Below are 15,525 nucleotides of genomic sequence, written 5' to 3'. Positions count from 1 at the left end.
AGAACTGTGCTATAAAAGCAAAACAATTAGCCAAAAAAGGTGAATAAGCTACACAGAGCTACAGAATTGGTGATAATTCTCATGGACTGTAATATGCAAGTGATTCCTTTCACTTGTACTTTAGTCATTTGATTTTATAATATGTCAATATAAAAATAAATTGATTCATGTAACTTTAAGAATTAACATAATTTCCGGAGTTTCCTGTCAGTTCTTCTCCAATAAAATGAGGTTACTATAATGTACACACTGGGGAATGTCTTATATGCACTTCTCTACAGCTGAATGTGCACATTTACAATATTTCCATGTATCCACCAACAAAACAAACTCAGCTTGCTCAGTTCTGGATCAAACTGTCGCATTTGTCTATAAATAAAGTTAGATGTTGAAAATAAACTTCATTTCTGTGAGCTGACTCATCCAAAGCACAAGAGTGAGAAACAGATAGGATCTCTCCATTCACAGTCTGCTGCATATTTCAAGATATGAACAACAAAACATCAGCCAGCCAATCTGCGCCTGAGCCAAACACAGCTGCACTGACCCAACAGTGTTATCAGAAAATGATCTTCTGTCAGCTGCTTTTGGCACAGATAAGTCACATGGATTTAATGTGAAATAAGCCTCATATTACCGTTAAATATATGGCAACAATTAACCCCTTTAAAGGAGAAGAATATTGGCATGCAGAGGCCTATCGTCACTCCAATTCTGAGGCATCAACATGCTTCAACAAGTCTGAACTTGCAAGCACAGCTGCAGCAGAATATCCTCATGCAGCCAGTTTACTCTGCAGCAGACCCTCCTCTCTAGAGACCTTTCTACCACACACAGCTGCAACAAATACACAAACTGGCAATAAATTCAAGATCAACTCACTCACTTTTAAGTACAACTTGTCCAATTTCGTATTCATGCAATAACAAGTAACTTTCCAAATGTATCTAAAATGATCCTCATTCTCTGACTATTTGTTTTTTCTCACACAAGCAGAGTAAGTGATTTAGGGAAAGTATTTTAACACAACATCTAATAACTTGTATCACCGGGAACAAGAGGGACTAGGGATGTCACGGTAGCAGAAATCTAGTAGTCGATACCAATACCAGGGAATTTACACGATTCTTGATACCAATTCGATACCACAGGTAAAAACCCTCCAAAAAAACAATAAATCCCATGTAATTCAACATGCACTCCTTTATTAAAACATAAGTAATAAACATCAGTAATAAATAAAGATAAACGTCTATTAACATTGCAAAACAGAACAGTGGCATGTAGCCTTCAAGTATTTAAAACAAACAGTATTGTCTGGATGTCTGTCTTTGAGGTGCTTTGCTAAATTGGAATTATTTCCTCCTTTGGATAGAAAAGTACGACGGCACCGTTACTGCACTGCATACTGGTTTTTGCGAATCTATTATTACTCCTTGAAAATCCGCATCGAATGCAAAGTACTTCCATACCCGACTCTTGCTCTTTGTGTTCTCAACGAGTTGAGGCGGAGGTAGCGCTACAGCAGCTGCCTTCTTTCATGTCTCGTGTTTTTTTCCGTGCTGTTACGGCGTTCTTCTTCTTCGTTCATTTCACGGCAGATGAGAACACTTGTAAGCGTATACTGCCCCCATTAGATCCGGAAGAATCGCATCTCCAGTACCTCTGCTCCGGTACCAAATGACCATTACAGGCATCGTTTGTACCTTCGGTACCGAAGAAAACGAGTACCGTCACATTTTTTGAATTTTGGTACCGAGTTGGTACCGAAGTATTTGGATCTGCACTGGTAGTTATAGGATCAGAAGGCTTACCTGCTTTGTAGGCTATTGTGTTGGTTTTGGCCACAGACTTCTTATAACACAGGTAGACAGAGGAGCCCCACTGAAAACAAGAGCACAACGGGAAATGTTTGCATGCTGTTCCTTAGAAATGAATGAATAATGAATACATGCCACCTTTGGGCCAATCAGGAACAAAATGTATCATCCCAAATTCCATCAAATTTGGAGCTGTCGTCCAGTTACTCCCTTTCAATGTTGAAATAATAACCCAACTTGATGAAACTATGCACAACAATAATAATAAAGTAAAAATTCTCTGATTTCAGCTTCTTGAATGTGAATATGTTCTAGTTTCTTTCCTCCTCTATGACAGTAAACTCAATATCTTTGACAACCGGACAAAACAAGACATTTGAGGACATCATCTTGGGCTTTGGGAAACACTGAGCATCATTTTTCACAATATTCAGATATTTTATAGATCAAACAACTAATCAAGTAAATAATCAACAGATTAATCGACAATGAAAATAATGGTTAGTTGCAGCTCTATTTCAGCCTATTGTGACTGAACACCAACTCCTGGTCAGAGGAGCAACAGACTTCAGATTCAGTGAAACAGTGATTTTCAGCTTGGTGTTAAGTTACTGTTTTTAACAACATTACTGGCTTTTAGATTGTTTATCTCCCTTCCAAAAACCTTTAGAAGCTTGAAACCTGCTGCAGATACAATAGGTAGTTCATCACAGCCAGCATTTTATTTTTGTCAAATCCTCCTTTTTGGTGCATTCAGTGATGCACCAACATTTGAGACTTGAGAGTCAGCTGCTGGACATAAAAACCTTTAAAATGCAACAAACAACCTAATCCATTTTTAAAAGTGCATGTTTGCTTATTGTCTGTCATCTCGGATTTTATCTCTAATTACTAGGGCTGTGGGAATGGGCAAATATGCTGCTTTATGCAAATGTATGTATATAAACTGGGGGGAAAAAGTACGGAAACTTGTGTTTGGTGGATTATTTCTCTGTTGTTACAATGTTAATGGTCATTGTATTTTACATGGTTGGAAAGCCTGTTTATTTACCTTCACAATGATGTCCAACTTGTAAGGATCATACATTTGTGGGATGAGCAGCACAGCTGATTATGTGGGTAGCGCCCAAGAAACATTTGCCAAAATACTCTTCCAATGGTAAACAGTGTATTCTCCTGTTGGTGTTGACTCTTATTTTGAGTTGTTTGGTGGATTGGATGATTGAACTCTCTATCAGTAACAAGGAACAAACAAGACATATTGGCTATTTTACACTATTCATTTAATACACCGTCAGGAGCTTCAGTAGCGGTGGAAGATCCATACGCAGCCACAACAGCCTGGCACCTCCTCCTCATGCTGGTCACCAACCTGGTCACACGTTGCTGTGGGATGGCGTTCCATTCCTCAACCAGGATTCGTTGCAGGTCAGCCAGCGAGGTTGTGTTGGTCACTCTAACACGTACAACACGCCCAAGCTGATCCCACAAGTGTTGAATTGGGTTGAGGTCTGGACTCTTGGCAGGCCGTTCCATTCTCTCTACTCCCACATTGTGGAGGTAGTCTGTGATAACCCTGGCTCTGTGGGGGCGAGCGTTGTCATCTGGGAGGATGAAGTTAGGTCCCAGATTGTGGAGATATGGGATCGCCACTGGCTGCAGAATCTCATCCCGATATCTCACTGCATTGAGATGGCCTTCAATGATGACAAGCCTCGTTTTGCCAGTGAGGGAGATGCCCCCCCACACCATGACACTGCCCCCACTAAAAGCTGTTACTCCATCGGTGCAACAATCAGCATAGCGTTCGCCGCGTCGTCTCCATACTTGGACCCTGCCATCCAACTTTGGCAGACAGAACCTGGACTCATCACTGAACATGACATTCCCCCACATGTTCAGGTTCCATTGTCTTTGTTGTCGACACCAGCGCCAACGGGCCTTACGGTGAAGGGCAGTCATCGCAGGCTTCCTGGTAGCCTTATGAGAATACACTGTTTACCATTGGCAGAGCTTTTTGGAACATTTTTCTTGGGCGCTACCCACATAATCAGCTGTGCTGCTCATCTCACAAATGCATGACCCTTACAAGTTGGACATCATTGTGAAGGTAAATAAACAGGCTTTCCAACCATGTAAAATACAATGACCATTAGCATTGATACAACAGAGAAATAATCCACCAAACACAAATTTAACAACTTTTTTCTCCCAGTATATTTATTATTGTAAATCAATGAACAACACAAAACAATGACAGATATTGTCCAGAAACCCTCACAGGTACTGCATTTAGGATAAAAAATACGCTCAAATCATCACATGGCAAACTGCAGCCCAACAGGCAACAACAGCTTTTTGATACGGTGGACCATGCAGTCCTTATCTCTCGTCTTAATCAACATGTAGGCATCCGTGGCACCGCACTTAAGTGGTTTAGCTCTTATTTGGCCAACAGGAGCTTTTCTGTAATGATTGGTGACTTCTCCTCATCACATACAGTACTTCTCTCTCTTGTGGGGTGCCACAGGGTTCTATTCTAGGATGTATCCTCTCTTCATTTTATATGCTGCCTCTAGGGCGAATTATAGTCAAGCACAATCTGTCTTTTCATTGTTATGCGGACGATCTACAAATCTATCTACCTATGAAGCCTAATGGAAGTGATGCACTGAACTCTGTTGAACTGTATTAGTGACATAAAGCAGTGGCTGTCACAAAGTTCCCTTCATTTAAATTAAGGTAAAACTGAATGCATTATGTTTGGTACTTCGTGCACGACTAATGTTGCAGTGTCAAGCTTTGGTGCTCTGGCTTCTTATTTCAAACCAACTGTAAAAAAGCTGGGGTGGGGGTGACATTTGACAGCTGTTTGAAATTTGATAAACAGATTAACAATTCACCTTCCTTTATTAGCTCGAGACTTGATTATTGTAATGCACTGTATGTTGGTCTCAACCAGTCTTCCCTCACGCTCCTCCAACTTGTGCAAACATGCCCCAAGACTTGCCCCAAACTGCATGTGATTATCATAAAGTGGGCATGTCTGTAAAGGGGAGACTCGTGGGTACCCATAGAACCCATTTACATTCACATATCTTGAGGTCAGAGGTCAAGGGACCCCTTTGAAAATGGCCATGCTAGTTTTGCCTCGCCAAAATGTAGCACAAGTTTGGAGCGTTATTTAACCTCCTTGGCAACAAACTAGTATGACATTGTTGAGGATTCCTTAGGTTTTCTAGTTTCATATGATGCCAGTATCTTCACTCGAGCTTAAACATTTTCAAATTTTTTAAACTTTTTATTTTTGTCAAATCCTCCTTTTTGGTGCATTCAAGGACATACCAACATTTGAGACTTGAGAGTCAGCCGCTGGACATAAAAACCTTTAAAATGCTACAAACAACCAAATCCATTTCACAAAGTGCATGTTTGATTACTGTTTGTCATCTAGGATTTTATCTCTAACTACATATCTTTGAAGGCAATACCTTAGCAGCAAGCAAAAATGCCATAAATTGTTTATATTTTGGTGGGTAATTTTGCTTTTATTAAACAGAGACAGTTGAGAGCTGGCAGGAAATGAGGAGAGAGAGATGGGAGATGACATGAAACAAATGTCCCAGGATGAATTTGAAAAACGGAGGCTGCGACTATACGGCCAGTGTCTCAAAACTTAAGGCCACCAGGATTTTGACACCAGCGAGCTCTTCATTCACGAAGGCAGAAAAGCACTATACTATAGGTGCAGTTTATTATCATTCATCATTTGGCCTCAATTAAAATGTCCCCATAAAGTCAGTCAGTGTAATTAACAGGAAAATACTATTATTACCCCTCCAACAGATGAGACATACACATCCCAACCAAAAGTCCAACTGCACTCGGGTGTGTGCATCTTGTAACTAAACCATTAGCATGCAGAGAGAAGTGATGATACATCTGATAAACACATCTTGTTTGTGACAATTAGTCACTCTGAGGGGATGACGATCTATGGCGTCTAAACTTTGCAATAAATCTTTAACAAGGCTGGAGGCTGGACATGAAGTATTCACCCAGAGCTGTGCTGAAATATTAAAATGATCCTCCTACATTAGTCAGATTGAAAAATGAGTATAGCTAAATCCCAACTTTATTGCCGGAGCCTCGACTTCTCCTACATGCACCACAAGTCTCTGTAGATTCTCTAAACACTTCCTGGCACACTTACTCTCAGAATGCAGATGTTTTAAGACACATGTGCAGCCACACACACCAACACCCCCCCTGAATGTTTTTGCAAAATGGCGTCTCCAGAAGGAAGTTCTTACTTTTTTTTAATCTGGGGGACTGAAACCAAAATTTGATGTTTCCTGCTGATAGATCAAAACTCCATTGCAGATGCTAGAAATATCTGGACATCAAACAAAATGTAAAAAGTGTCTCTCTCACCATGCTGCTGTTGAGATTCTTCTCCACCTTACAGAAGGTGTGCGGGGGCGTCTCTCCCTTGCTCGGGATGATGATGCAGATGTCGGTGACAGCCAGGGCGGTGTGTGGCTGGCACTCAGGTGCCCGGCGGTAGGTGACGTAAATGCGCTGGGAGGAGTTGCCGCTGATGTTGGCTGGACGACCGGAGGGCGTGGTCTGGATGAGTTGGCAGCCCTGCATCAGCCGCTCCTTCCACTCATACAGCACGCTGTGGGGAGGAGGCACAACACGGCAGTCAGCCAAACAAAACTCCACGTCAGCGTGTAGTGGTTAGTGTGATTACCGTGGCGAATTAATCAACCCAATATGTAGTCGTGATCTCATCTAGCCAATTAGGTGGAGCTCCCATTTAAGTGGAACACTGGGCATTTATCCCAGTTTTCAGTGGCTGACAGAATGGAGTTGATTAAGCTTAATGGCTGCTTTGCACCTCATAAACTGCAAAGCAGAATGTGATTCATGAAAGGCAGTCAGATGATCTATGAGCTAATAAAGTGAGTTAACTTCAAGCTCTGGGCCACTTTTAAACTCAATAACTTTGGCCAAACTCACAGGAGTCTACACTGCAACAACAGCATATAAAGGAGGTAAAAGCAGAATGCCATCAATTTTTTGATAGACAAGTGAAAACCAAAAATACTTAAAAGTCGGGCTGTCAAAGTTATTTCTATTTCTATGGGTACCCACGAGTCTCCCCTTTACAGACATGCCCACTTTATGATAATCACATGCAATTTGGGGCAAGTCATAGTCAAGTCAGCACACTGACACACTGACAGCTGTTGTTGCCTGTTGGGCTGCAGTTTGACATGTTATGATTGGAGCATATTGTTTTATGCTAAATGCAGTACCTGTGAGGGTTTCTGGATCAATATCTGTCATTGTTTTGTGTTGTTAATTGATTTACAATAATAAATATATACATACATTTACATAAAGCAGCATATTTGCCCACTCCCATGTTGATAAGAGGATTAAATACTTGTCAAATCTCCCTTTAAGGTACATTTTGAACAGATAAAAAATGTGTGATGAATTTGTGATTAATTTCAATTAACTATGGACAATCATAATAATAATAATAATAATAAATTGGACTTATATAGCGCCTTTCAGAAACCCAAGGACGCTTTACAAAGGGGGCACACAAAAATCATACAAATTAATAACACAGAGGAAAAACTATAGCTAAGTAATTAAAAGAGTGATGTGTCGGAAGAGTCAGCTGAGATCATAGGCCTTGATGAACAGGTGGTGTTTGAGGTGTTTTTTGAAAATGTCCAGGGATGAAGCATTTCTTATTTCAGGAGGGAGAGAGTTCCAGAGGGCAGAGGCCCCGACGCTGAAGGCTCTGTCGCCGAATGTTCTCAGCCAGGTGTGGGGGGTGGAGAGCAGACCAGTGTCAGAGGATCAAAGTTTCCGGGATGGAGTGTAGGGGTGGAGAAGGTCGGTTAGGTACTGGGGGGCATGGAGGGATTTGTATGTGAGAATGGGGAGTTTATAGTTGATGTGGTACTTGATTGGAAGCCAGTGAAGGTGGATGAGTGTAGGGTGATGTGCTGCCAGGGCCTAGTGCCTGGTGAGAACACTGGCAGCTGAGTTCTGGACATACTGGAGCCTGTCCAGGGCTTTGCTGGGTACCCCGGACAGGACTCCATTACAGACGTCCAGACGGGAGGTGATGAAGGCGTGAATGGGGGTCTCTGCCACGGAGTCGGAGAGTGATGGCCGGAGTCGGGAAATGTTTTAGAGGTGGTAGGAGGCAGATTTAGTGAGGGATTTGATGTGTGAATCAATTGAGAGGGTGGAGTCCAGGATGACACCAAGGTTGCGGACCTCGGAGGAAGGGCAGATGGAGCTGCCATCCTCATCCAGGAGGAGATCTCCAACCTTCCTGAACAGTGCCTTAGGGCCACAACCATGAGCTCTGTTTTGCTGCTGTTAAGTTTTAGAAGGTTTGATGACATCCATGTTTTTATTTCATGCAGGCAGTTGAGTAGGGACTGGGGGGGGGGGGGGATGTGAGTGGATGGCTTGGTGCTGAGGTAGAGCTGTGTGTCGTCAGCATAGGAGTGGAAACTGAGCCCATGGTGGCGGATAATCTGACCTAGGGGGAGCATGTATATGGTGAAGAGGAGGGGTCCAAGCACAGAACCTTGAGGTACACCTTGGTTGACTGGGGCTGGGGAGGAGCTGGAGTCACTGATGGTGATGAACTGACGCTGGCATCAATGGGGCGGAGCAGGCGGTTGATGGTGGAGAACAGCATTCTGGGGTGGTTTTGCTGGTTACCAATGAGGGTGGAGTAATATTGGGATTTGGTTTGTGATTAATCAATCATGTGATTAATTGGGATTAAATCTCTTAATCGATTGACAGCCCTAGTTACAAGTACTTTAAAAATGCAGATTCTACTGTTTCACTTACAGTAAGTCATCAGTATGGAGGCATTTTAGTTTCTTTGTGACTCATGAAGCTGGTAAAATAATGACAGTTTGTATTTTGCATGCAAATGCCACATTCAGTGTCTGGTAATAGTAACATGGCAGCTCACATAAACAGAGGAAACTACTGTGGCCAAGTGAGGAGCTCAGTGAGTAATCACTGCGAGTGGCTGAACACTGTATGATGCTGTATATAGAAGCAGCACATATTTAATATGTTTATTCCTATACAATCATTATTCACTGTCCCCTTCTTATCTATGAGCTGTGCTTTGAAGTGGAGCACGCTTTGACCTAAATGCACATTTGCTAATGTTGCAAATTTAATTTAGAACACAATTGTTTTCAAAATTATAATAGAGATTATTGTGTTGAAAAGATGTTTTCATATAAAGAAAATTTAAAAAAGGATGCTATTGGGGATGATCTCTAATGATAAAAATTCAAAAAAGGTTTATCAACAATTCATATTTTTGCTATGACAATTCAGTTTTTTTTTTGTATCCGACAGTCCTCATGCATGCATGTAGTTCTAAGTACACTGTCAGTCAAAACATATTAACCCAGTACAGCACTGTAATAAGGCACAAGAGGACACTCACACAAAGCACTTAGTGGACAAGTACTCACAGGAACAGAACAGTAGCAGTCATATTAAACATCCCTCTTCTCTTTGTGCTTCCATTATGCACTTATCCTCCATTACTGTTTCAACACAAACTCCACAGGCATTTTGCGGCACTGAAAGCTTTTTTGTGGCACTGAAAAATTTGTCTGTTTTTTATTTCAGTACTCATCACTGTGGTGGTTCTGCTCAGTGAGGCCAAATAATGTGTGCACATCTTTCTCTGCTGTTAAAACCAGACCTGTATTTTAGAGATGCACCGATCGATAGGGCACCGGCTGAAACTGGCCAGCTGTCAGCTGATCGGCCATGACCTGTGACCTGCTGACTGACACGCACGCACGCACGCACGCACATCATGTTTTTTATCTGTTCAAAATGTACCTTAAAGGGAGATTTGTCGAGTATTTAATACTCTTATCAACATGGGAGTGGACAAATATGCTGCTTTATGCAAATGTATGTATATATTTATTATTGTAAATCAATGATCAACACAAAACAATGACAGATATTGATCCAGAAACCCTCACAGGTACTGCATTTAGCATAAAACAATATGCTCCAATCATAACATGTCAAACTGCAGCCCAACAGGCAACAACAGCTGTCAGTGTGTCAGTGTGCTGACTTGACTATGACTTGCCCCAAACTGCATGTGATTATCATAAAGTGGGCATGTCTGCAAAGGGGAGACTCGTGGGTACCCATAGAACCCATTTACATTCACTGATCTGGAGTTCAGAGGTCAAAGGACACCTTTTGAAAATGACCATGTCAGTTTTTCCTCGGCAAAATTTAGCGCAAGTTTGTAGCGTTATTTAGCCTCCTTCACAACAAGCTAGTATGACATGCTTGGTACCGATGGATTGCTTAGGTGTTATAGTTTTATATGACAACCTAAAAATCACAAGTTGCGTTAATGTGTTAAAAAAATGAGTGGGGTTAAAACAAATTTGCACTATCACTTTAACCTTGACAGCCCTAATAACAAAATTTGGAACCCTTAACTGTATTTATTACTAAGTGAATTTCAATTTTCCATGAAAGAAAAGTTACAGAAATGTTTGTGTATGTTGTCAATTATAGTTCTTGAAAAGAAAGAAATTTGGAATCTGCAGGTCAGACTTTTGAAAAAATCGTAATTGGCCAAGAAAATTGCAATCAGTGCATCTCTACTGTTTTTTTGTTTGTTTGTTTTTTCAGTCTCCACCATCAGACCAGTGCAGTTGATATCCTTCCTTTATTGACAGAGCCACCAATTCTGCAGAACTAGCCTTTGTCTTTGCTGTGTGAGGAGGTCATTGTTTTGTGCAGTATTTTCTAAAGGAGCCGGGGGTCTCATTAATAACCATTGTGTACGCACATCCATTTTCAAATGATATCCCCGGTTGGGAGGGTACCACTGATTGTAGCAATCATTTTGGTAAGTTGTCAATCAATATTGCAATATTCAATATTGCAGTGACACTCGTAATGCTGCATGACGGATGCAATGGCACTACGAGGATCACGTGAATGGAAGAATTGAGAGGGATGGAGTGTACAGGGCCACCTCACCCACAAGCATCTCCATTTCTGTGTCAGAGGAATTCCTTTTCTTGGTCTTCCTCTCGGAAGTTGCCGTGATTCACCGTAAAGAACCATTGATCAGCAGGCTCATCTATATGCATAAACATTCATAAGGTGCTTTGCATTGACCATCCATGTTTAAATATGGGCGTGTAGAGGGCGGGATATGAGGCTGATCCAAATGCGCACATTTCCAAGTTGATTTGAGATTTATAAAAGGACATTGCACAATGGCAGATGTAGGCATGGTTTTATTTTTTTACGCATGCGTACATTTCCTCATTTGTACATACTCAAACATTTAGTGTGGATCCAACACAATGTTTTATAAATGAGACCCCTGGACTTTATTTTAGGTGAGGTCACCTCTGCTAGAAAATAACGTAAAAAAAGATGAATGTTCAGGTCAAAAGAGCCGAGGTTCTACTCCACACACAAAATGTCATGTATTGAGTGAGCGTGGCTTTTGTTAAGGCCATCAGCTACTAACTAAAGTTATCACAAGATGTGTCAGTGTTTGGGTGGATTACCACCTGTGTTTAAAAGGCTGTCCCACACTACAAGAAAATATAACACTTTTGCTCATATAGTGTGTGATGAGCAACGATTTGGTCAAAACAGCACAGCACACACTAACAGATTCATTCATGAACAACAAGAGTCCTGACTAAAAAAACGGAAATCTTGCAAAATCTCTGGCGATCAAACGTGACTTTAGTGTCAACAAACATGGCGGACGATGGGCAGGAAGAATTAGCCATGTTAGATTTTTCACTACTTTGTACTTAAAATTCACAAAGAAAAAAAAATGGATGAAGTCATGGAGACACGTTAAATAAACACTTGTTGCCACAAATTAACAAGTTGGTCCTCCATTTCTGAGCTCCATCTTACTTTATGCTTGGCGTTTAGCATTAGCTCACGCATTAGCTCATGCATTAGTTGCGGCTGTCATGACGGCGGTTGTTGTCCTTCCTTCTTCAGTCAGCTTAGTTCACAACTGGCTATCGTTCTTTCCCACGTGACTGCGTCATCGGCTGTCCTCGGGGTTCCCCGCACACAACAGGATATCCGGTCGGAAATTTTGAACGTTTAATATTTACGTTTTGAGATCGGTGCGGTCAGGATGGACTTCCGAGCCGATCGGGGATGTAAAAAAACTCTTAACATACCTCACACCACAGGAACATCTGGAGAGAGCATCTTTAGAACCATCAAAGAATCGGGGCGTTGCACACCATTGTCGGGAGGGGGGAATCGGGCCATTTGGCTTGATTCTCATGTAGTGTGTACCCACCATTAACAATTTCCTGGTTGAAACCTGGAGGTGTCAATGTTCCTCATATTCCTTTCTAGTCCTCAGTATTGAAAAGAAGCCAAATTGATATTAATATTGACAACTAGTCACAGATAATACTAATTATTCCCTCTACAGCCTGAGCAACAACTCACTATCACAATGAGAAATATCTAAAGATGGACATAAATGATTGCTATCTGCACACACACACACACACTCACACATGCTCACACACACACACACCTCAGGTTCCCATTAGTCCTACCAGTGTCTGGGAAGTGCAGCCCCTCTGAGCTATCAGCACACAGAAGCTGCTGATACTGTCTGAGCAGAGCGTCTGTGTCAGTGCCTGATAAGCACTGCACTCTGTAGTGTCAGAGGCCGGTATGAGCCTCCTTAGCATTGTCATCAGCTGTCTCCTGCCAGCCAGAGGCGTGAGAGGCCTGAACAAACAGAACAGTTCAAAAGATGTTGCTGAGGAGGACACCTGTAACAGCGCTTCACTCTATTCGTTGCAAAATCACAACGGGGAACGGCTGCAAGGCAGACAGAAAGTGGCTGCTGTGGAAAACTGCTGCACAGCAGGAATTTTCACGGGAGAGCACTTCAGCTTTACAGAACCGACATGATATATGGACCACTTTTTAGACACAAACTGAACTCCTCATTCACAATAGCAAGGAACAGCAGAGCAGAGTTAAAGGGTGCTTTCACAAGCCATCGTCCTAGGGCTGACACGAATGCTTCGAAGCTTCAAAACTCTGATTGTTGCCATGGCAATCAACATCCAAATCAGTATTCCAATGCTTTGTTTTTTTGCATTTCTATCTATATTTAAGTATGTAATAATACAATATAAATCCCCAAATAGCCAAAAAATAAGGAATAATCCCATAACATTATTCATTATTCATATTCAACATGAATTATTATTAGTTATTCTCAGACGGATATCTCTGTTTATTGTGTGTAGAGGTGTGTGTGTTCAGTAGTGTTGCAGCGGCACTGAAACAGGGAAGATGGAGACAGACAGAAGAACATGTCAGCCTGCTGCGTCACGAAGCTTCGAATACCTTCCAATATTTCTCACCAAAGCTTTGAAGCCCAAAAAATGGTATTAGGGACAGTCCTACATAGTGTGTTTGGTTACTCCCAATCAGAGTGAAATTGATACTTTTGGTTAATTTTCTATTTAGTTTGGTTCGGTTTCACAGTGCAGGAAATTACAGTAAACCACATAAAAAATGTATTAGTTGAGGGGCGCTTACGAAGGAGCGGATTTATCTTTTTCATCTCTAGAGCTGCCACTCTATCGTCGACTTTGAAATATTGATGTGGAAGTGTTTTCACTTTGACTCAGCACTAATCTACTGTGCGCACAAATCCCTTCTCTTCCAGTTTATCTGGAATGACTTTATAAACGGCACTATTTTTGTGGACTTTATTTGGCATATTCTGTTCTCTTTCGGCCCAGATGTCAAGCCAACATAGAACTTCTGCAGAAGTCTAGTCAGTCCTTTACCTGTTTCTATCTCAACAAATGCCCGTACAGGTAGCCTGCGTTTTGGCTCACTTGGAAACAGTCTGAGACCACCTCTCACAAGCAAAGTCTGCACCAGAGTAGGATTACTGCGTTCACAACTGCCCAAACAAACTACACCAGAGTTTGATAGAAACAGACTAAATGTTGGCTTGTGAAAGTGCCCATCGACAGTTGTAGAAACAACAGCAACCACAATGTTTGCTGAGAGCAGCTTATCATTTCTAGGAATGAGAGAAATAATGGACACAGCAACATGTTGCAAAACATAAATGACATGGCCGTGTGTGTGTGTTAGGTGAGCTCAGACTCTGTGCACTTCATTACGGTGATTATATTCAGTTGTTTAAAATATGAAATAAGTTTAAAGCAAATTTCTGAAATTGAAGCAATATAAAATGAGAAAAAGTGAGTCAGTGTTTCCTTCAATCAACTTTTTGGTCATATATTCTACAGCAGATGAAACAGAAGCAGAAAATACAACGTCAACATGCATTTTAAAATGTGTGTCCTTTATCGCATCTCATCTATTTCACTATACCAAAATGTCTGCGTATTCCAAAGCCTAAAAACTATTCTGCCTTTTTGTGGAAGTGCCTTTATTATATACCATCATTATTGTCAGCAAAATACCCTGACTTACCCTGTGATTATAGAGATACAGAGCTGCATTTGTAATTATTGGGATACATGGATAAAATACAACAGTATTTTTATCAATGCAATTTTTCCTCCGTTGTCCAAAAAATCCTGTCAACACAAGCACGGTTTTAAAAAAGTCTCCATCCAGATGAAAACGCAAAAATACAATTGAAACGCTATCAAGGCCAGTGAGCAGGTTGGGTCAGACACACACACACACGTACGCAATGGCGCCCATTCTGACGTTATAAGCCAAAATGAACCCGTTTTCCCTGCCTACACATCAAAACAGTGGAAACGGAGTGACTGAAAATCTTCACCCTGGCCGGAGTTTGACAAAAAGCTCAGTTTTCAGTGACCTAAAATGCCGTTTGGGTGTGGACAAAAGGTTAAAACGCATAGAAAAAGCTAGTTTACAAAAATAGCCGTGTATGTGGGGACTAGGCCTCACACTTTCTGTAGGATTAACAGGATTGTATGGAGATTGGAAATAAAAGTTTTGTTTTCCCAAAAGCACTGTGGCATATTCTGGCATATTGATGGTTGGTCACATTTATTGTTTACAAGTTGGTGACATAGCTTTAAGTTGACCCAATGAGAGCTAGAAATGAGCAGGCCTGTTGGCCAGTGGCTTTGCATTATACTGCAGAAAGACTTTTTATGGAGCTTTTAAATTGATTTTGCTGTGGTTAAATAACAACAACGTTCTAGCCATACTAGCAGCATGGCTCCACCACTGTGGTTTAGAATGAAATCTCACCTCAATGATTGAATGTATTGCCTGACTTCTACTGTAGCGCCACCATGAAGTCCACATTTGTGTTTTTTAGTGAAATATCTAAACAATTATTGGATGGATTTTCTTGAATTTTGGTCTACTTCAGGATGAATTGTTTAGGTCATTCATTTGGTGATCCCTGAACTTTACGTCTTGTATCATTATCAGGTGGAAATCTTTATTTGTTGATTTTAATTTGATGACTAGTTTATGGTTTACCAAAAAAAAAAAAAAATAATGAAATCTCCATCAGCCTCAACTGTAATTTGTGCTTAATTAGCAAATGTAAGCATGTTAACATGCTCAAGTAAGATGGTGAAGACATCACATG

At 41.2% G+C, this 15,525-nt stretch overlaps 1 protein-coding gene across 8 annotated transcripts in view; it reads right to left on the bottom strand.

Annotated features, from left to right (window-relative positions):
• LOC141760937 (C-myc promoter-binding protein-like) overlaps positions 1-15,525 on the bottom strand; it is a 210,316-nt gene that overhangs the window by 143,712 nt on the left and 51,079 nt on the right. For all 8 annotated transcript variants that reach the window (XM_074624069.1, XM_074624057.1, XM_074624078.1 and 5 more), the window contains exons 3-4: positions 6,255-6,501; positions 1,815-1,884 (exon numbers count right to left, since the gene is read on the bottom strand). In XM_074624069.1, coding sequence (XP_074480170.1) covers positions 1,815-1,884; positions 6,255-6,501 — 317 coding nt within the window. The remainder of the gene's footprint in view (positions 1-1,814; positions 1,885-6,254; positions 6,502-15,525) is intronic.

This window comes from Sebastes fasciatus, chromosome 2 (genome assembly GCF_043250625.1).
Source record: "Sebastes fasciatus isolate fSebFas1 chromosome 2, fSebFas1.pri, whole genome shotgun sequence".
NCBI classification, from domain to species: domain Eukaryota; kingdom Metazoa; phylum Chordata; class Actinopteri; order Perciformes; family Sebastidae; genus Sebastes; species Sebastes fasciatus.
This window is presented reverse-complemented; position numbering and strand designations above follow the sequence as displayed.